Raw genomic sequence first — 21,344 nt, 5'->3', positions numbered from 1 at the left:
GGATGCTAGATCAAAGAGGGGGGGGTCCCTTGCTGCCATCACAGGGGACCAGGAGGCCACCTCACCAGAGACTGGGACTGGAGCAAGGGCAGTCAGGGCTGCAAGGAGTTGTGAAAGCGGTTCAGGAGGGGAAGGGACGTGGAGACGAACCGCGGTGCCCACAACAGGACCCAATGCTCCTGGCTGTGACATCCAGTACAAAGTCACTCATCCTCTTCTAGAGCTGGTCCCTGGAGACCGCAGCCGCCTGCTACTACAGGGTCAGTGTGAGCAGCCAGGCTCATGTCCTACTGCCTTGGGGCCAGGGTCAGCCCTGGGGTCCAGCTGGCCCCCGGCAGCACTAGTTGCACTCTCTAACTGGACTAAAAGTGGCCTAAATCCTGGGGTGCGTGGAACGCGACACAAGCTCCGCAAAGGCATTGTCCTCTGGGAGAAAGCAGCACACTGAGGAGCTGTTTGGTTCTGGCAGGATTTGCTTCCCTCACCGAGCCCTGACACACCACCGAGCCACTCAGGCAGGCTCCTGACCTGCCCAGCTCCCCAAAAATGCCCCCACTGATGGGGGCACCCGCGCAGGCTCCCTCTGCTCACCCCATCCCCACTGCCCAGAGCAGCTTTGCAGCTGGAAGAAGCGAAGCAGCCGACTTTCCCTGCTCACCAGTGAGCCAGGGACCGGCAACGCAGCCGCCTGCAGCCGTGTAATTAAAGACTGAGTCAGAAAACCCGTGCACGAGAGACCGATCTGGGCTGGTGCCAGCAGCTCTGGCCCTTCCGCGCTCCCCGGTGCTGGAGTGGGAAACCCGAGCGACGCTCCTCGGGATGCGCAGCGCAATCGCCGACGCGCAGGAAAGCAATAGGTACCCTTTTAATTTGGGTGCCTTCCGCAGCCAAAGGTACATCTCGGGGTGGGATAAGGTACGGATGCATCGTACGTCGAGATGTACTGAGAGCTGAGGGGGCTGCAAAGCAACACCGGTGCTGAATTTAGGATTTCCTCAGCAGTCCATGCATAGAGGCTAAGTGGTACTGAAGCAATACAACAAAAATATAAATCTCATCACTTCATAGATATAAGAACACATGCACAGGTTATATATACATTCACACGCATATGTCCATAAGTCCCGTGTGCGTATGTCTGGCCTGAGGATGTATAAAACCCATCACCACACACAGCTCCTCCGCTGGCACCCGCTGCCGCGCACACAAACACCTTAATGGCTCCGGGATGTATGTATGCACCGAGTGTGAATGCGTTAAAACTCGCATTACCGTACTGATACAACGGGCGGTGTGAAGTGTCCCCGTCGGTCCCCAATGTGGCCCTGGCCCTGGCTCCAGTCCTGCTGTGCCACCCTGTGTGCCATGGGGGGGACAGACCCGGGCTGCCCCCACAGCTTTGCTTTGAGGCCTGCCCAAAGCCTCCCTAGAGCAACCCGCATCCCCAGGGAGTGTTTGCATGAAGATAGATGTAGGATTATTTTCCTGACTTAAATATGGGTGACCGAGGGCCATATAGCAGGAGGATATTTAGAAGCTACAGCTCTCCTTCCCATGGTCAGATCCAACATCTGCATCCCTGGGTATCCACATCCCCTTGAGAGCCTCACCACGGCTTCCCTTTGATCCAGCCTTCCCAAAAAAGGGAATCTGAATTTTCCACTGCCTCCAAAAGCCCCACAAAACCCCAGGATGAGCCTGGGACAGCAGGGAACAGCACAAAGCCAAGGCAGAGCCATGCCAGCACAATGATCCTTGTGCCATTTGCCTCAGTGATGTCCCCACAGCACAGCCATGCTGTCGGTGACACCAAATGCCCCCTGGCCCTCCCTATGACCCTGCCTGCAGGTCCTGTCCCATACCAGCACCTCCTGCCCTGGCCAACACAGTGCTGCAGGCATGCAGGAGAGGCCTGAGGCATTGCCAGAAAAAAACCTCCCAGTGTTAAATATGAAAAGGAGGCAGCAAGGCAGGGCGTGTGCAGAGGGGCTCCACGGCTCTGCTCGCATCGAGACACCCTCTCCTTAAAAATGCACCTTTCCGTGTGAGTGGGGTCGGTCCCCACCCCTGTCCCCAGGTCCCTGGGGGTTCTGGAGGTGTGTGTGGGTTGGTGGGCACGTGAGGGGCTGGGCGGGGGGGCCCAGCTGGCTCAAATGGCCTTTTTTCACCCAGTTAAGTGTTTGGCTGGTTCGACCCCCCCCAAGTGCACAGAGCTGTGGTGTGCAGAAACACAACCCTCTGCCCTTGGGCACTCTGTGGGGCTCAGCCCCACGGTGCAGGATCCTGCCCTGCCACTGGTGCATCCTCCAGCCCCCACAGGCTCCTGAGAAAACCACGGGGTGGGGATAGCCCTGAGCATGCTGCGCTGCCCTCCCGCCGTCCCCACCGTCCCCGGTGACACCCACCTCCGCGCCAGCTCTGCGACAGGCGCTGGTGCAGGCTCCGGCTGGCGCTCTTGGCGATGAGCTGTGCCAGGTCCTCGAAGTTGAGGATGAACATGATGACGACGCCGTCCTCGTTCTTCACTGGCACCACGTCCACCAGGCAGCGGAAACACGAGGCTGCGGAGCAGAGACAGGCTCAGGGGGGACTGCACAAGGGGCTCTGCCTGCCCACTCCCCCAGCACAAAACATTTTTGGCAGAAAAATATTTTTTTAAGCACTTTGAGGGGTGTAATCCCTGCTGATGGGGAGTGGAGGATTTGGAAGCTGATCTGAGCCCTGGGAAAGGGTCGTATCTCTGCAGCATCCCAGCTCACACAGATTGCATCTTGCCTTTTTTTTTTTTTTGGTCCCAGACAGTCATTTATATTAATGTACTTTAGAGCAGCAATTAAAGAGAAGGTAATTAAGAACTCAGAAAGTCCCAGGTAGTGCTTTAACCTCGTTAAGCATGCTGCTTGTAATCACACCGTAGCTAATTGCCCTGCGATTGCCAGATAGTTTTTGGGGACTGAATTCAGCCCTCTTCGTGCCCTGGATGTGGGCAGTAGGGGTGAGCCCGACTGTGTACCCTGTCCCGACCGCGGGCAGCAGGATGTGGTAGGACTGGTGTGATGACCCCCAAGGACATCCCCTAAAGGCACTGGCATGGAGTGGTCAGGCACAGCCTCACCTCACTCTTGCCATGGGGAAACTGAGGAACGGGATGGCACAAGGACTGGCTCAGTGTCCTTGGAGTGAGGGGGGCTGCGGGGAGGACCCTGAACATGGCCACAGGGCACGAGGCCACATGGATGTGACTCTTGGACGCCAGCTTGACCCCGTGGCTTTGCTTGTGCACCAGTTTGCCATTAGGGGCACCTAAAAATACCTGCAGCCCTTTCTGAAAGCAGCACGTGGAGGATACAGGGGGGTCCCCAAATCCTTCAAAGACCCTAGGCAAAGGTATAATTACTGTGGGTCCCTTCCTTGGGCTGTCTCCTGTTGCTTTGGCGCTGGTGGGAGGGGGAGCCCCTGAGCTGCAGCTGCTGCCCCAGCCTCTCTGGCCAAACTCCCTGACCCCCTCCCCAAGCTCCTACCCCCACCCTTCTACAAATGATGGAGCAACAGGTACCACTGCCCAGCTACAGAGCAAAGCAACCTCCTTCCGCAGCAGTTTTTGCCGGGTGTGGATCCCTGATCTCGCCTTTCCCCTGCGCTCTGATTACCAGGGATTAGCAGATCGGGCAGGGATGTGCTGCCGGCTCGATCCAGTGCTCTCCCACTCTTGCCGTGGCCAAGCTCCGGCCGGGAGGGGGATGTCAGCCTTTCTGCATATAATATTAAGGAGCTCAGGGCCTCCCGTAATCAGGAGCAGATGGCCGGCATCGGGCAACTTCAAAATCTGCCGTGACGTCAGGGATGTGCACATACACAGACACACACACACATGCACAAGAACGGGAAAGAAATGGATACGGTGAAATCCATTTAAAGGGCCTGGCAGCCAGGATTATTTCTTTCTTTCTTTATTTCATCATTGTTCACCACAGGGAGAGGAAATCCACTTAAACGTGTGAGCTGGGGAGGAGGCGGGGGGAGGGATTTTCAGCAGATAAACCTGTTTCGAAGGGACGCACAGGCACGCTGCGGGCTACCCACGTGTGGAGCCAGCAGGGAGGGAAAGAAATGAGCCCTTTTCCCTCCCTTCATCAGGATTTTTAGAGATGTTAAAGGTGAGTGGTGTCCTTTAGGTGATGCCAAGTGAGTGAGGTGTCCCGCGTGATACTAAGGTGGCACATGCCGGGCGGGAGGATGTGGTGCCATCCCTGGGATGCTGTGGCTCTGCCAGTGCCACTGCCGGCATTGGTGTGTGCAGGGGGTGTGCACGTGTGTGCCCACTCGCCTGCGTGTGTGATGCCCAACGGCAACTGGATGCGTTTTCCTTCAGTGTGTTAAAAAATGAGTTTTTTTTTTCCCCGCAGGTGATTTTGAGGCACCACCAACTTCCTGGAGACCCGCAGCCCAGCAGGGTTCATTGGCATGGGCAGCCGTCAGCTCCATGCTTCCCCCCTGGACCAGGAATCCTGATCCAGATGGCCTGATCCTGGCTCACACGCTCTGCCCTGCTGCATCCCTTTCACTGCTTCACTTTTCCTTAAGCTCCTCGCAGGTGGTGGGAGAGGATGGCCTCTGAGCTGTTCTCCTGGGGGCCGGATCATGGCAGGCCCTATGTGGCATGGAAAGGGTTAATCCCACAGCCAGTGCTGAACAGCTGAAAACTGGGCCCAGTTACATCCTGTTGGAAGGATATAAGGAGCAGCTGGGAGGTGGCTGGGGCTGGGTTTGGGAGGCAGCTGGTGCCTGGTTTGATCCTGCAAATCTGGGAGGTGTTGAGCCTGAGCAGCCCTGGCCGATGCTGCTGCCAGCCCCCATGCTGATCCCTTCTTAAATTAAATAGAGTAGACTATTTCTGTTGGAAGGGACCTACAATGATCATCTAGTCCAATTGCCTGACCAATTCAGGGCTGACCAGAAGTTAATTCGGTGTGGGACCCTCCAAAACCAGTGGAATCACCCCAAAAGTGGCCCCGCCAGGCACATCCCTGCATGGCAGGAGCTCAGTGCTTGGCTCAGACCCACACCCCATAGCATGGACGGCGTCAAGGGGACGGTGGAGCATCGGGGCTGGGGGTAGGAGCAGCAGGTTCCCTTAAGCCTGGCCCAAAGATAGGGCAGTCCCCCAGGATTTGGGGTCTCTGTGATTTGGGGCACTCCCCAGCTCTGTGGAGAGGGTGCAGCTGGGAGACTTCTGACACCCTCTGCCCTGACTTGGTTTTCTTGTGGTGAGCCAGCCTGGGCTCTGCCAAATGCTGAGAGTCCCCATCCTTCCCCCCAAAAACCAGGCACCCCAGACCTGCAGCGGCACCGGTGGGCTGAGCTGGCCCCAGGAGGGACCCCAGCCCTGTGCTCCCATCCTCGTTCCTCGATCGACTGTCCCCATCCATCTGCCTGTCTCTTCCCTTCAGCTGTTCAGCTAATCTGTCTCCATCCATCTAATTTTATCCAGCCGCCAAATGATCTCTTGGAGGAGCCCTGGGGGCATTCACAACCTGCCTGTGCTCCGTGGCCACTGCCGTGGGGCTGCCTGTGTGCCCGTGCCCGTCCGGGGCAAAACCCAGCCCAGGGGCTGCGGAAAGGGCTCGGCAGGAGGGATGTGACATGGATGCTGTTTTGGAGGATCCCACACCCAAGGTGATGGGTTTGCACAGGCTGGGAAAAACAGCTCATTCCCTAAAACCCTGGGCTGGGTTTGACCTTCCCAGCACCCAGCCCACCTCCCCCAAGCCAAGCACTCGGAGGTTTGCGCTTTCCAACCCATCTTGTCTTCTGACCTTCATAAAAGCAAGCACTTAATAACATTAAAAATGTCATCACTGGGGGCCCTCCCTCCCCAGCTCTCTTATCCTCCACGGCCGCTGGTGGTTAATGCATTTGTCGGTATCATCAGTATTAAACTAATCAACAGGACATGGGGGTTTCCAAGAGCCGGACACAAACCAGTATTGTTATGAATATTAAAAAAGCAAGCTATTAATCTGCCCTTGGAGCTCTTACCGAGTCCTTCCCTCCCCCCGGCCAGGAGATTTAATCTGCAGGGTCTCATGGCAGAGTGGCTAAATCTATAGTGGTATTATATAACGGAGGGGAGGAGAGGGGCTGGGAAGGGCGCGGAGGGGATGGGGACAGGGATGGGGACGGAGCCGTGCTCCAGGGCTGGCTGGCACGCCCAGGGAGATGCTTGGGAGGGCTGAGTCTTGCTCCCGTCCGGGGATAAATCAGCGTTGGGTCTGGGTAGAAACTTCAAAGGGAAGCGCAGATTGCTGGGAGGCCTGAAAGCAAATCCTTGAGGTGGGATGGAAAATGATGGAGGTGGAGGATGAGCTGGTGGGAGATGGGTCTCCCTTGGGGTCTGGGGTGAGTGATGGGTGCTGGGGAGCCCCCGCACCCAGGTTTGCATCCCCCTGTGCCGGGAGGGGATGTGCACCGCAGGGTCTGCGCCGGCCCCTCTCCCCACACCCAAATGGGGCATCAGGGGACTGAAACCCGCTGTGACACCAGACTGGCAAAAATGCTCCTTGCAGCAACCCCTGAACCAATAAAATGACATTAAATAATGGTGGTAGGACAGCGGTTACCCCTGTGCGGTGACAAAGAGCAGGATTTCTGCACTTAGTGGGGAGCTCGATGGTTGGAAGCAGCAGCGGAGGGGGAAAACCAGGAGGGTCAGGAGACCGAGGGTACCCACAGACAACGCAGCCATGAGAAGGAGGCCTCCAAGCCCAGTGGGATGTTTTGGGGTGCAGGTGGGAGGATGCTCCAATCCCCAGGAGCCAAAAGGGGTCCCGGACCAATACAGGATGTTGGCAAAATGCAGCTTAACCTCCACCACAAGTGAAGCGAGCGGCCACATCCAGGCCCATGGTCCTTCCCTTGCTAAATCCCTACCAGCCACAGGAATTAGTCCAGCTTAGCATGGGGCTGTGCGGCCAAAGCTGCAGCTCTTACAGCATTTCCCGGGGCTGCCTGGCCATCCCAAGGGACCCATGGCACATGGGGCCACCTCCCACTGGGGATGCAACAACCGGCGAGGATGGGGATGGAGGGTTTGGGGTGGGAATCTGGGGCTCTGCTGGGGCAGGAATTTCAGGAAAAAGCCTCCTGGGAAGCATCCCTGGAGGTGCTGGGGATGCTCTGGGCCTGTCCCTCTGGTTGTGGGACATCTGGTCTGAGCACAAAGCATCTAAGGAGCAGCAGAGGATGGAAAACCTGCCTCTTCCAGCTTTGTACACCAATTGTGCTGTCCCTAGGGCAGAGCCGGGGCAACGGGGGCGGCCAGAGCTGCGGCACAGCCGTGCCAAGGATGGCAGAATCGGCCCCACAACGCGGGATCTCTGGGACCAGAGCATTTGTCATTGCGAGGCGGGATGTTTATAAGTCCCTGTCTGGAGTGGGGCCATGATGTCTGTCCCTTTCCCGAGGTCACAGCCTGGCTCTGCCAAGCCCAACCTTAAAGGAATGCAAAGCAAACAGCCCCAGCTTGGCTTAAACCCCACAGTTTTGCACAAGCAAAGAGCTTAAGTTGAGGTTGGGGTTTTGTCAGCTGGCCGTGCCTCCCTGCTCCTCTGACACCCGGGAGGTCCCCTCCATCCTGACTTGTCCACCCCATGGGGCTCCCTGGGGCTGCCAGCACAGGCCCCCAGCCCCAACGGTGCCAGGATCCGGCAGCTGCCGGTGGGATTTGCCCTCCCGCTTCCAGCGAGCCCGTTGGGCACGTCACACGCCGCTGTTTATAAAGCTGCACAGAGAAACCTTGGCTGGATCATCCCCGCCTGCCTTAGCCAGGGCTGCCTGGCAGCAGCTGCTGGAGGGTGATTGCTGTGCCGTGGATGTGCCCTGGGCTGGGGACAGAGGGGACATGTCTCATGAGTCCCCCTGTCCCGTTTGGGTGCGGTGACACCCTGCAACTCGTGCCTGCCTGCCCCACAGCTGCTCAGGCACCCCATGGAGAGCTGCGGGGGGACATCCTGGGTGACACCGGGTGCCCCAATCGCTCTGTGACACCCCCACCCTCCCCCCCTCCTGGAGCCCCCGGGGGAAATCCCGGCTTACAGCACCAGTGTGACGAGTTTGCCGGGCTGAGCTGGTCCCTAATCCCCAGCCCCAAGGGACCAGCACAAACCGCTTCTGCTGGAGGGGACAAGCCGTGGGCTCTGCCCGGGGAGGGGACTGGGGTGGAGGGGCTGGGGCTGCAGGTGACGGCTGCCCCGCCAGCTGCTCCGGCTGTCTCAGCCCTGCATCTCCCCTTTCATATTCATAAACATCCCATTCATGCAGATTAACGGCGAAGCGCTCGGGCACTGCCAGCTGCTGCCGCTCGGGCCATGCCAGCACCGTGGTGCCCAACACCTGCGGCCACCAGCCCCGCTCCGGGGACCCTGGGGGCTTCACTGCAAAGCCCATCACCCTCGGGGAGGAAAAAAACCCCAACCCTGGATGCAGCTCAGCCCCGCCAGCCCCTCCGTGCTGTCCCCAGGGGATGCTGGAGGGGGCTCGGCTCAGCCCTGGAGTGTGTCCCCAGGGCTGGTGGCCGTGGCTGCTCCTCGCCCCGGCGGGAGCTGATCCTGTCATGACCCCCCTGGCTGGGGCAGCCCCAGCTGTGCAGCATCTTGTAAGGAAATTAACTTTTCACTGATCTCCCAGCTTTGAGCAGGGGATTAGAGCCCACACGTGCCGCAGTCGGGCTCTCCCCTCTTTCCAAGGCGTTTTTGGGGCTGCCATGGCAGGGAGGGACAACCGTGCTGGGCCGGTCCCATCTTCCCCCAACGGGACTTGGTTCCTGGCTCCAGTTTGGCCGCTCAGAGCTGGGGTCACTATCAGCACCCATGGCTCCTTTTATAATTAGCTAATGACAGCATGGGTGTCCGGGAGAGGACTGAGCAGCAAGGCTGTCCCCAGGGACATGCATCACCCCATCACGCAGCATCCTGCCTGCACATGGGCAGAGCCACCTGCCCGCACACCCATGGGTGCCCCCTTTCCCACCTACCTCCATCCATCCCACCCTGGTCCTGCCGGGGGGCTCCGACAGGCAGATTTGGGGTTTAATATTGTCTCTGGCAACCTGAAAAGCGAGGAAACAACCCCGCGAGCTGCAGAGCCGGGAGTACCGCAGTAATAAACAGCAGGTCGAGGCTGGAGATTGGTGCTGCCGGTATGAAAAGGAGGACAGGCAGGTTCCGAGCCTCCGCCGGCTAATTAAGCAGCAGCTCCCTATAATGCGAAGGCCTTTTCTTTGCCGATAAGACCCATTTATAATGGGCTGAGCAGTTGCAGGCTGAGTGCTGGGGGGAAACAATTGGAAAGCATATTGCTGGTGGGGCTGGGTTTTAAAAATAGACATGAAGGGCTTGCTTCTGGGCTTTTTTTTTTCAGCTTTTTTTTTTTTTTAAAATAAAAAAGAGAAGAAAGCAGCTCAGAGCTGCGCTGAGAGTTTCCCATGGCCTGGAGAAAGAGCAGAGCTTCGAGGAGAGCACTGAGCATCCCGCAAGCCTGGCGGGAACGCTTCAAAGTGGGGAGGACGATGTTGGATTGGGCTCCCAGCCAAGCAGTGCCCGGGGATGGACATGGGGAAACTATCCCGAAGTGGGGGAAACAGGGCTGCACACACTGTCCTTGCCATGGCCACGCGTTGGTGTTGGGATGGGAGCAGGGGGACAGCATGTGCCCGCTTCTCCTCGTGCCTCCCCGGCTGCGCTGGGCTCCAGCCAGCCCCCTGCAAATCGCAGCGGCCAAGGGGGCACTCGCAGCCCAGCCCTGGCACCGCTCTCCGGCCCCGCTTCACCCCGGACTGGCCCCGGGGGAAAGAGCCTCAACCAGGGTCCCTCGGTGAGGATGGGAGGAAAATTGTACAGGAAACACAGCTGGTGAGCGGCCTGATCCTGCCCCGGCGCCGGGTCCAGCCCCACCGGGTTAACCCTGCGGGTTAACATGCAGGGGTGCTGCCAGCGGATAATTCCCGGGGACGATATGCTGGCACCTGGATGCCAGCCCAGGAGATAGGGTCTGGGAGGAAGGCCAGGACACCCGGGTCCCAGCCCCAGAGATAGTGTGCCGGGCTGGGAGCCAGGACTCCTGCCTTCTCCTTGCCTTCACTTCCAGTTGTTTCTCCTCCATCCTGCTGCCCAGGGAGCTACCGACGGCGGGGTGCAGCCCCTTGCTCAGGCCGATCAATACAGTCTAAAGCCATGGGAAAACCCCACAGGTTGAAAAAAGGAAATTCTTGATATTTTTAACCTCTAGCGAGCACCCAATCTGCATTCCCCCCACCCCTGGGAGCCCTGGCTGCTGCTGGTTTGCAGCATCAAGCACTAAATATTTATTTAACTTCCTGCAGTATTAGAACTAATCACTAGTATTTTCCATCAAAGCTTCATTTTCATCTTAACATAATTCCATCTGTGCACGCACAGCCACATCCTGCTCGCTGAAAAGGCAGCTCCGAGGCCATCGGCTGCACCCGCTTTTGGCAGATACGGGGGGTCTGTCTCATCTCATCCTGCAGCACGGACCACGAGACCCGTGTCCCCACCTGGCTCCTCCACGGGCTTCCCACGGGATCCTCATTCATGACGCAGGGATCCCACGAGCGATGCCACTGCTTGCCCTGGGAGATCTGAGCCATCACCAGGGCTCACAGATGACCCGATTCCCAAATAATCTGGAAACAACTTCCATCACTTGAGGTCCCAATGCCCCCAGTGCCCCATCATAGCAGAGATGGCTCCACCCCACTGGGAGCCACCATGGACTCACCCTCAGCAAAGCCCTGGGTCTGGGTGCAATCCTGATGCCCCGGTAGCATCACACCCCCTTCACTTCCCACCACTGGCTTCAGACACCCCAAATCCCAGGCAGGTGATGCCTCCCACCACCGCATCACCCCAAAAAGCAACTCTTACTATCTTTGCGGTAGTAGAGGATCTCGAGCTTGCACTCCTCGGAGCCGAGCAGGGCCTGGGTGAGCTGCGCGATGGAGCTCTTGGTGGTGTCGGGGCCGGTGAGGAAGTCGCAGGTGCAGGGTCGTTGCATCACCTCCACGCGGGAGTAGCCGAACATCTCGCAGAAGCCATCGTTGCAGTAGATGATGGCGCAGTTCTCCATCTGGGCGTTGGCAATGAGGAACTTGCGGTCTGCGGGGAGTCAGGAGAGCAGAAGGCTTAGGCGAGTGGTGGGGACTCGCAGGGATGGGGGACAGGCTGGGTGGGTGGGGGGTGCTTGGGATTTGTGATGCCACCCGCTGTGGCGTTGTGCAGGAATGGCCTCCTTGGGGACACCGGTGACAGGTCTGAGGGGCGGGTGGCTGCTGCCAGGTGCTGCCCTGCTCTTCAGACAGAGAATATTCCCCCAATTTCATGTGAATTGGTGACCGTGGGAACAGGGGGACCCAAAGTGGGGGTCCCCAGTAAAGGCAGTTTTTGCTGGGGTGGGCCAACCCACACAGCATCGACATCTCACATGTGGGGACTCGCTGCTGTCTAACACGTGGGCAATCTGTCCCCATCCAGCACTGTAGGCAGAGGGAAGAGCTGCAGCGTCTGTCCCTCCCCAAGAGCTTATCAGGGACCTGCATTATCTTGGAGACTTCCCACCCTTGCTCAGATTTGACTGAAGTCAAGCAAGGGGCGAGAGGGGGAGTGAGCGTGAGGCTTGGCTTTGTGGGAAGCTGGGTGAAACCTATCACACTAATGATTCTCCTAATGTTTTATGGGATAATTGTGCCTTCGGGCTGAAGCTGAAATCCAGGCCTTCCTGGGCTGCGTGGGCCCTGTGCTTAAGAAGAAAAGGGCTCAGGTGGAGGAAAGGGGAAACTGAGGCAGGGAGTGGTGTTGCCCCAACCCCTCCTGGTGCTGCAGCCACTCAGGCTGCCCAGCCCAGATGGAGCTGCTTCCATCCTTATCCTGGGGGAAACCCAGCCTAGAGCTTTGATTTGGCCTGATTTTTGTTTTGTTTTGTTTTTTTTCCAAGGAGCTCAGTGGTGCTGGGCTGGGGAGGACCCACTCTGGGACAGGTTTGCTGGGATGTGACTTGGGGCTGCGGATGCTGATGCGACGGATGCTGTGCCCCGCCCCGCAGCATCTCCCTTGGCATTTGGCATCAGCTCTGGGCTGGAGCCGGAGGCAGGTCAGAGCAGAGGGTCCGTTTGGAGGCTGCCTCCCAGCCCAGACCCCAATTAATCTCCTGGATTACCCAGGAATGGCATCTGCAGCCTGCGTGCTCCAGAGCCCCGCTGCGCTCCAGCCTCGTGGGGAATTTCACCCAAACACGGGAGAAACCTCCACACGGCTGCGGCACCCAGCGCCGGGAGCTGGTGGGGTGCGGGGACCCCTCCACAGCACATCGGGGCTCTCTCTAATATCCCCTGCAGAGTGCCAGCTCTGGAGGATGCCTCCCAGTAAAACCGGTGCTGCCAGGGATGCCGCACCAAGGTCTCCTGCTTCATCCCACCCTGTGACAGCCCTTGGTGGCCCTTTGCGGGGGACTCCCACCCTGGCACCTTTCCCTCTCCCACGCAGGGCTGACGCTGGCGCCGGTGCTGCAAACAGCACAAACCACCACAGCCAGATGTTTCCCAGTTGCCTCTTCCCCACCCTTTTCTACCCAAATCGTTCTACCAGCTGGAAGGTGGCACAAGGAGGGGACCTCCCCCCAAAGCCCCGCTCCTGGGGTGTGCTCCCCACCTGCCATGAATGTTTCCCCATCCAGCACCAGCCCCGCGGGCAGGATCCAGACTGAATCCAGGCTGGGCTGGCGCAGGACAGGATTTACGGGGCTGGCAGGGCGCCGGAGCAAAGCTGTGCTGAGCGCAGGGGATGTGACCAAGGCCGGGCTGGGAAGGAGCTGCAGAGCCAGGTCTCCTTGGGGGTATTTTCACCCCAAATTTGCTTGTACCAGGGCTCTGCACCAGCCCTGGGAGGGAAGCGTTGGGCCTCTCTGGCTCGGGGGGACTCACCGGGTGCAGCTGCACCCACAGGCACTGCGGGGGGGGGGGGGGGGGGCGTGAAGGCACCCACGAACAAGGGATGCCAGTGACAGCGATATGGCCGGGGGGGGGGGGGGGGGTGCGCGGGGGGGCCCGGGGGGCTGGTTTGGTGTCTCCCAACACCTGTCACAGCACGAAGCTGCCGCGGGGGAGCGTGGGGCGATGTTTCGGCAGAGCCCAGCTGGTGCCCGACATGGCTGGCAGAGCGCAGGCAGGGAGCGGGCAGGGACGAGGGGGCCTGGCTGCTTCCCCGCTGGCACTGCGCCGTGTGCCCCCGCTGCTCCCCAGCCGCCGCTTCCCAGCAGGGACCGATAGGAACCAGGGACAGTTTTTCTCGCTTCCCGTCCCCAGGGTCACGTCACTCACTGCCAGGGCAGGCAGCGCAGATCTGGCAGCGACGGCAGCGCCAGGGATGTTTGCCCACCCGGCATCGGACACCGGAGAAAAACCCCAGCGAGCCGAGGCGGTGGGGAGTGCAGAACCCCAGCACCCCACAGTGTCCCCCCAGGCACAGCATTTGGGGTGACCCCCATCCCTTGTCCCCCTCCCCTCATCCCTGGCTGCGTAGGGGGGACCCAACCCCATTGAGGTGCCCAGACAGCGGAGCCCCCTCCGCCTCCTGCCCACGGCCCCCAGCCAGCCGAACGCAAACCCCAGCGCTCCCCGATGCGCACGAACTCTTCGCTATATTTGACATCAAAAACCAGCCCAAAAATTCATATAAAGGGATTACTCCGAGCAACAGCAAATGGCAACATTTCACCAGGGACGGCTGCCTCCGAGCAGCGCGGAGTTGAAGGCAAACAGGCAGCGAGCCCGTCTGTGCTGGCGTACACCCCTCTCCCCCAGCCCTGCCACGCCGGGGACCCCCTCCCTGCCACCCCGGGGACCCCCTCCCAGCCCGGGGACTGTGGGGGGCCGCAGTGTCTCCAGCCCCCCGGGGACCACCGGGGCTGGCACCGCTCGTCCCCCTTGTGTCACTCTGTCTATAAATACCAGCGGGGACACTGCCTGGCTGTCGCCCACCCCTTTTCCCCCAGCCCCCCCCCCACCCGCGGAGGTCACAGGGGCGCCTTCATTTCCCCGGGGACACCCTGCGGGTGGCCCCACTCTGCCCTCCCGCCTGCCCCCCCCCCCCCCTCTCTGCTCCCCACTGTGCCCCGAAGTTGGGGGGCCGCCCGCAGCCGCGGGGGGAGCGGGAGCGGGGCCGGGGGTGCGGTACTCACTTTGCCCTTCAAATTTGCGGATGATGGTGTCCAGGTAGGTGTTTTGGGGGGCCACATGGCCCCGGCGTACCGGCATCGCTCCGCCGCCCTGCGCGCCCCGGGAGCGGCGGAACTTCCCGCGGGGGCGGCGGGGAGCGCGGCCCGGCCCCGGAGCGGCTCGGTACGGCCCGGCACGGCGCGGCCCCGCTCCGCCTCACCCCAGGGCTGGCCGAGCTCTGGAGCCGAGCCGGCCCGGGGCTCCCATGCTCCCGGTGGCCGGAAGGGGGAACCCCTCCGCCCGCCCTGCCGCGCCCGGCTCCGGGCGGGGGCGGCCGGGGAGGATGAGGATGATGGGGGGGGGGGGGGGGGGAAGGGGGGAGGACCCGCTTGGAAGGGGGAGAAAATAATAGAATAAAATAATAAGAGTAGAAATCCCCAAAGTGCTTAGTCACCGCTGCCCCGGCCCGCCGGAGGCTCCCGAGGAGCGGTCAGCAGCGACAGCGGCCGGCCGGGGAGCTGGCACCCCCCCCGCGCCCCCCGGGGCTCCCCGGTACCCCCCGGCATCCCGCGGCACCGGCCCCCGCACGGCCCCGCCTGGCACCGGCCCCGCAGACGGGGGGTGCTCCGGGGCGGAGCGCGGGGGAGGGGGGAGCAGGTGGGTGCCGGGGGGGTCCTTGGGGGGCTGGGGCAGGGGGTGATGGGGGGGAGATGGCGTTTCCGGGGGGCTGGGATAGGGGGGATGGAAGTGGGGGCTTTGGGGGGCTGGGACAGGGAGTTCTTGGGGGGGATGGAGGTGGGGGCTTTGGGGTGCTGGGTTGGGGAGTGATGGGGGTGCTGAACGCGGGGTCCTTAGGGCGCTGGGGCAGGGGGTGATGGAGGGGTTGGAGGTGGAGTCCTTGGGGCGCTGGGGGGTAGGGGAGATCTTGGGAGGGTGGAGGTGGGGTCCTTGGGGTACTGGAGGATTGGGGTGTCGGGACAGGGGGATGTGCTGGGGATGGGGGGAATGTGGGGGTGCAGGTGAAAGGTTCTGGGGGCGCTGGCAAAGGGGGTGGTGAGGGAAGGGGTGCTGGGGTGCTGGAGAGGGTGGGTGCTGCAGGAGGAGGTGCTGGGGGGTGCTGGGGGTGGTGGTGAAGGAGGGTGGTGCTGGGGTGCGGGGTGTGGTGGAGGAGGGGGTGATGGAGGGGCTGGGGTGCCGGGGGTGGCAGAGGAGGGGCTGCCGGGGTGCAGGGGGTGGTGGGTGGAGGGGGGCGTGCAGGTGGTGTTAAGGTGCGGGGGGGATGCAGGGGCGGAGGAGGAGATGCGGAGGTGCAGGGGCAGAGGAGGGGGTGCCGATGGGTGCAGGTGTTGGAGGGGGGGGATGTCTGAGGGTGCTGGGGGGGTGCAGGTTGCGGAGGAGAGGGTGCAGCAGGGGAGAGGGTGCCGGTAGGCGCAGGGGGGCAGAGTAGGGGGTGCCAGAGAAGGCACGGAAGAAGGGGTGCAGGGCCGGGGTGAGGGGGGTGCCGGGGAGGAGGTCGGGGGGGTCCCGGGGGGTCCCGGTGGGGGCCGGGAGCCGCGGGCCGGGCGGGGCCCCGTGCCCGGCGCTGTCCACTCGCGGCGGTGCTGAAGGGGCGGGCGGGGCGGGGGGGGGGATCGGCATGGGGGGGCCCGGCTTGGCACGGCGCTCTGCGGGCACGGAGGGTCCTTGGGGGACACGGAGGGTCCGGGGGGTCCCGGGGTTCTGGGGCCACAGGAGGTCCCATGGGCTCTGGAGGGCACAGGGGTGCCGGCGGGTGCCCGGGCTCTGTGGGACATTGGGGTCCCACGGCGATGCTGCTCTGCTAGAGCTGATGTCCAGAGCGAGCCCCAGGTTCAGCTCTTCTCCTGCCCACCTCTCGGTGCCCCTCAGGGCTGAAGGCGGGGGGCACCAGGTCCCTTCCCTTTCTGAGACATCCCCTCTGGCCTCTTCTCCCGGGCCCACTGCTAAGGACAGTGTCCACTGAGGGGCTTTCTATTATTATTTTGTTATGCACGATTCTTCAGGCATGAAATTGGTCTAAGAGGATTACGGTCCATTATCATCAGCAGGAGTGTTTTGCTGGGATTTTCAATTAATATGCCAGTGCACCTCAGCAACACACACGGGGCCCAGGCCATGCCCATGGGCACTTGACCCCCGGCGTTGCCTCCCGGAGTTGCCTCCTGTCCCTGGGCCAGCAATGCAAGTGGCTGAGCAAAGGCAGGTGCCCTTTCAGGCCCATTTCAGAGCCCTGCTGCTGCTTTTATCTCCATCTCTCATAGAAGTCAGCCTTCCCCAGTGGAGAAAAACTTGTTCTATTGTTGAAGAGGGTGAAAAACCCATTATCTCCCCCCATCCACTCTGCACACTGCCTCTGCCGTGATTTACTGCGAGTCGTGGAGGATGTTTTGCTCTATATTACACAGATGCAGCTTAATGGCATGGGGGAGGGAGAGGGACACAGAGTCCAGGCTCCTGCCTTCTCTGTTTTCTTGTTGATATACTGGGTGACTCGAGGGAGACAGCTCTGTGCCGCAATTTCCTCACTAGAAAATAGGGACGCTGGTCACTTGGCCTTGTGAAACCGCTCTGAGATTCCTGGATGACCAGTTCTGCAAGGGAAAGCAAACTATTATTACTACAGCTAATATGATCATAATTATGATTATTAATCACCAGGCAGTCAGGATTTAAGGTTGGCCTCTTGCCCTCCTCTCATCCCATAAATCAGTCCGGGATGTTCACGGACACATCACGTGGACACGGATGTGTCTGATGCTAAGGGCACGTGCCGGCTCACAGCCCTCCCCGGCGGGGAGCGGGTCCGCAGGGTGGAGCGCAGGGGCACCAGCGGGCATGGGGCAGGGCACAGCCCCGGCCTCCCCAGCCCCTCTGCCAGGGCTGGCTCTGTGGAGGGACCCCAGGAAGGCTTGTCCTGCTCTGGGCATGGCAGTTGGGCCACTTTGATCCCCCTTTCTCTGGCCAGGGAGTCTCATCCCATCACGTGCCTGATGGAAGAGCCTCTCTCACCAACCCTCTCCCCCATACAGCCCTCGCAGGTGGAGTCATGTCATTCCCTTTCAGGTTATTATTGACTAAGCTCCAGGAGCCTCCCAGTGCCCCCATGGATCTTTAAATCCCACCACAGCTCTCCCAGTCCCCCCAGTGCATCCCTGCGGAGCCAGGTCACCCATGAGGCTGCCGGTCCATGCCCTGCCTCCCTGCCCTCCTTGGAGCACTTGATGCCCAGACTTCTTTCAATTCCCTGGGTCTTAAGCATATGCTTGCAGTTAATCCTGTGCTTACATTTTATCCCAAATAGGAAGAATTGGGGTCTCTGGGCAAATTCTCCTGCTGTTCAAGGCAGCTGAAGGGCTCCCTCTAATTCAACCGAGCAGTAATCCTCTCTCTGTCTGCCCTGCTCTCCTCCTCCTCCTCCTCCTCCTCCTCCTCCTTCTCCACCCTTGCTCAGTTCTTTCCTCTCCTCCTCTTCCTTGACTGTTTTTGAGGTTTTGCTCTTTTCCCCTTCTTTCCTTCCTTCCCACAGCTCAGGGAATCAGTGGGAAACCACCCAATTTCCAGGGCAAAGGAGACATGAGTGCTTCCCAAGGGTGTCCTCCCCCTCCCTGCTCCTGCAGCACAAGTGCATAAGGAGCCACCTGGGAGTGCAGGGAATTATAATCTGCGCAGGAAATTATCACCCACCCAGTGAGGGGCTGCCCCAGGCAGGCGCAGGCACGTCAGGCGAGGGGGTACAGCCGTGAAATGGGGTGTGGATGTGGGGTGGGAGGTGTGGGATGAAGGGGACGGGCGCCCACTCAAATCCCAGCACAGCAGCTGCTGGCTGGCGCTTGCTGGGAGAAATGTTTGCCAACCAGAGACGGCATTTCTTCACATTTCTGTAATTAGAGCCGCACTGCAAACACAGCCAGCAAGGGAGAGACGGGGCTCTCGTGGTCCCCAAAGCTGCGTGCAGACACCAGGGATGTCCCCAGACAGGCTCAGGTGTCCCAGCTGCCTGGCACGGTTCATGCCCCTGCTTTGCCCTTCACTTTTAGAAGATGCTCCAGGGATGTGACAGGGGAGGGAGGAATTGAGGCTGTGAATGGCTTTTGCAGGGGGAAGGAAGCTCCTTGTCCTGGCTCCCTTCTCTGCCCCACCACTCCAAACCCTGTTGTATTTTTCCAGGCTTTCGCTGCTGTACTGTTTGTTTGCCAAGTATAAAAAAACCCCTAACCACCCAAAACAAACAATGGTTAAATGTGCAGCCAGAATTAACCCTCATCAGCCTGGGCTTTCCGCCACGCCATCCCAGGGGAGGCCCGATGGGAGGCTGCAAACCTGGGAAGGACTCGGTGACATTAAACCAAGTCATGGCTGTTCTTTCCGGACAAGAGCCATTTCCCACTCGGAAGCACCGGGAAAAGCTTCAGGGACTTGGCTCCGGGATGTAGCACACTCGGTTCACAGCAGCCACGCTGGCATCCTGCCCGTCCTCACCTCTCAGCGGGGGAAACTGAGGCACAGGGCAGGCTCGTGACTCACCCACAGTCCTTGGGGCTGGGAGAATGGATGGGGCGAGCAGGCGGCTGCAATAACTCACGGCGATGCTGCAGGGAAGGGCAGGATGCGGCCGCGGGAGGGGGGTGCTGGCAGCGGCTGCAGCGGGGCTGGAAACCTCCTGGGCATGGGGGGAGAGGAGCTGAGGGCCGAGGGCTTGGCCACACGCTCCCCCATTGTTCAGGGCTGCAGCGCTGTCAGTCTGCTGAAATTCTCTCCCTGCCACCTGCGAGGCCTCGGCAGGGACGGTGTCAGCTCGATGGGGAGCCCTAAGGGGTGGGGACTGTCCCCACCAGCATGGAGATATGGGCAGAGCCTGCTTTGGGGTCCTGCTGGTGAGGCACCCCAAAGAAGTGGGACAGGGGGATGCTGCCCACGCTGGGGGGGGGGGGAGTTGTGGGGCTGGGGGGGGGAGGGGGATCAGCCCAGCTCGCACCTCTGGGGGCATCCCCTGGTGGGGGTGGCACTACCCGGGTGCCTGGTGCTTGGTGGAGGATGGAGGGGACGTCAGAAGGGGTGTGGTGTCATTTGGGTTGGACCTGGCCCCTGTCCCCCTTGGTAGGGAATTCTAGATAAGCCACGGGGCTGGGGAGGAGTCTGAGCTTGGGGGGGGGGGGACACTTGCCCCTCACCCCCAAATTCACCTTTACCCCCCTCAGCCTTGCTCAAGCAGCAGGGAGGGAAGGATGGTGCTGGCCAGGGCTGGCAGGGGCTGAAGCCACGGGCAGGGAGCTGGCAGGGATGGGGAGTCCCTGGTCCCTACTACTGCTCACCTCATCCCTGCGACACTTCTGTCCCCCAGGAACCCCCACGCTGCCTCCCCCCATCTCCCCCACCCGGGGTGGCCCCCGCTGACGGCCCCTGGCTGCTGCCAAGCTGTGGCTGCGTATTTCCAGGCGCTCCTTGTCCCCGGGGAAGGGGAATGTGAGGAACGCAGCCCTGTGCACCCTGCCTGCTCCTGCCCGGCCACCCGCCGGCTAAGAATAGACCTGGCTTGGCTGGGCCCCCGCCAGCACCGAGGGGCCGCAGGGTGTGGGAACCCCCCCAGCCACCTTTCTGTGGCGGATAACGAACCTAAAAAAAATGGAAAATGAGTTTCTGTGGTGCCCAAAGGGTCCCTGAGCCAGCGAAGGGAATCCAGGGTGTTTCTTACTTTGAATTCATGTGATTTTAAAGCAAATCTCCTCCCTGGGAGCCTCGTGCACAGGCAGGGTGGTGCAGGGCAGCCCCTCGCAAGCCCGGGGTACCCGCTGCTTCCTGAGCTCCCCGTCAAGGAGTTATGTGAATTGAGGGGGAATTGTTTCCTTTTTTCTGCTTTTACGTTTGCTGTTTTTTGTTTTGGTTTGTTTTTTTTTTTTTTTTTTCCTTCTCCTTAGGGAGTAATTTCGCTAAGCCTCCTAATTTCAGCAGAAAGCATGATGCAGGAGCCAGAAGGCAGCAAAATCTCTCCAGATGTATCGCAACAGGGAAGGGAAATCATCCTCGGTTTAAAGGTATCTTGTAAAATGCCGTTGCCCACGCACAGCCCTTCACTGCCCTGAAACCTTCACCTGGCCCCCCACCATGGCCCAGCAGCTCCATTTAAGCTCTTGAACCCCCACCCAGGCTGGACCTTGTGCCCACCCCCATCTCCTGGGTGGACCTTGAACCTGGGTTGAAGGTAACCTGGTGTCCACCCCTGCCTTCTGGGTGGATGTGGCCTGGGGTTGTCTGTCTCTGAGCAGGAGGCCACAGCTCAGTGCACCCATCACCCACCCTTGTAGCTGTGTCCAGTGTCCATTCCAGGACAGACTCAGCTCCTATGTGGATTCTCTGATGTCTAATTAGGGCTGAGCTTTTGTTGCAGTCCCTGAGTGAGTGTGTTTAGTGTGGCTCATTTTTTTTCTCCTTTTTTTTTCTCTTTTCTTCCTTTTTTTCCCCCTCTTTTTTTCCCCTCTCACTTTCTTTTTTAACTTTTTCCTTCAGAAAGCAATTTTCATGAAACCTGTAGGATCTTGATGATCCTGGAGCCTTATTTCCCTCCACTAAGGGGGCAGAAAGGAGCCAGGGGGTTCAAAATTACCAGTGAGGAGCTGAGCTGGATGGAGCACACCTGCACCAGCCTGCTTTCCCAGGCTGAAAATACACTTGGCTTCCAACCCAGCTCTCACCGTGCCAGGTCTCTGCTCCGCGAGCATCGTGCTGCCGGGAAGGGGGGAGAGGAGGGTGCCTGGTGTGCCGGGATATAAAGCAGACGCATCAGGATGCGGCCGTGGGAAGGACACGGGGTGATTGCAGGCGTCTGGGGCGGCTGCTCCCCGGGTTTGGGGACTGCAGAAGGAACATGAGCAGTCGGGGTTTCACCTCCTTGTGGGCGTGCTGTGCTCGGAGGAGGATTGAAAGCAAACAAAAACCCGAGCGTGGGTGGGCAGACACCTGCCTTCTGCTCCTCTCCCGGGTGTAATGAGCCTTTCCCGGGCCTCAGTTTCCACATGTAAGACATGATCGAGGGCAGAGGCCATCAGATGGGAGGGGGACGCGTGGATCATCCCAGATCCCCTCATTACCCCTGCTGCTCCGG

At 60.3% G+C, this 21,344-nt stretch overlaps 1 protein-coding gene and 1 long non-coding RNA gene across 3 annotated transcripts in view; one reads left to right on the top strand and one right to left on the bottom strand.

Moving 5' to 3' along the window:
* The window catches only part of KCNH6 (potassium voltage-gated channel subfamily H member 6), a 33,717-nt gene extending 19,203 nt beyond the window's left edge, over nucleotides 1–14,514 (bottom strand). Inside the window, exons 1-3 of one of the 2 annotated variants that reach the window (XM_074891875.1) lie at nucleotides 14,251–14,514; nucleotides 10,944–11,174; nucleotides 2,406–2,561 (exon numbers count right to left, since the gene is read on the bottom strand). In XM_074891875.1, coding sequence (XP_074747976.1) covers nucleotides 2,406–2,561; nucleotides 10,944–11,174; nucleotides 14,251–14,326 — 463 coding nt within the window. In that variant the 5' untranslated portion in view covers nucleotides 14,327–14,514. The remainder of the gene's footprint in view (nucleotides 1–2,405; nucleotides 2,562–10,943; nucleotides 11,175–14,250) is intronic. The other variant, XM_074891876.1, reaches the window with a different exon arrangement.
* A 5,003-nt stretch (nucleotides 14,515–19,517) lies between these two features.
* LOC141953373 (uncharacterized) lies at nucleotides 19,518–20,925 on the top strand. Its single transcript, XR_012631907.1, has 2 exons — nucleotides 19,518–20,277; nucleotides 20,750–20,925. It is a non-coding gene; the product is annotated as an uncharacterized LOC141953373 (long non-coding RNA).
* The last annotated feature ends 419 nt before the right edge of the window (nucleotides 20,926–21,344 follow it).

The sequence above is a fragment of the Strix uralensis genome, chromosome 22, assembly GCF_047716275.1.
Source record: "Strix uralensis isolate ZFMK-TIS-50842 chromosome 22, bStrUra1, whole genome shotgun sequence".
Classification (NCBI taxonomy): Eukaryota; Metazoa; Chordata; class Aves; order Strigiformes; family Strigidae; genus Strix; species Strix uralensis.
Note: the sequence above shows the minus strand (reverse complement) of the source record. Positions and strands in the feature narration are given on the sequence as shown.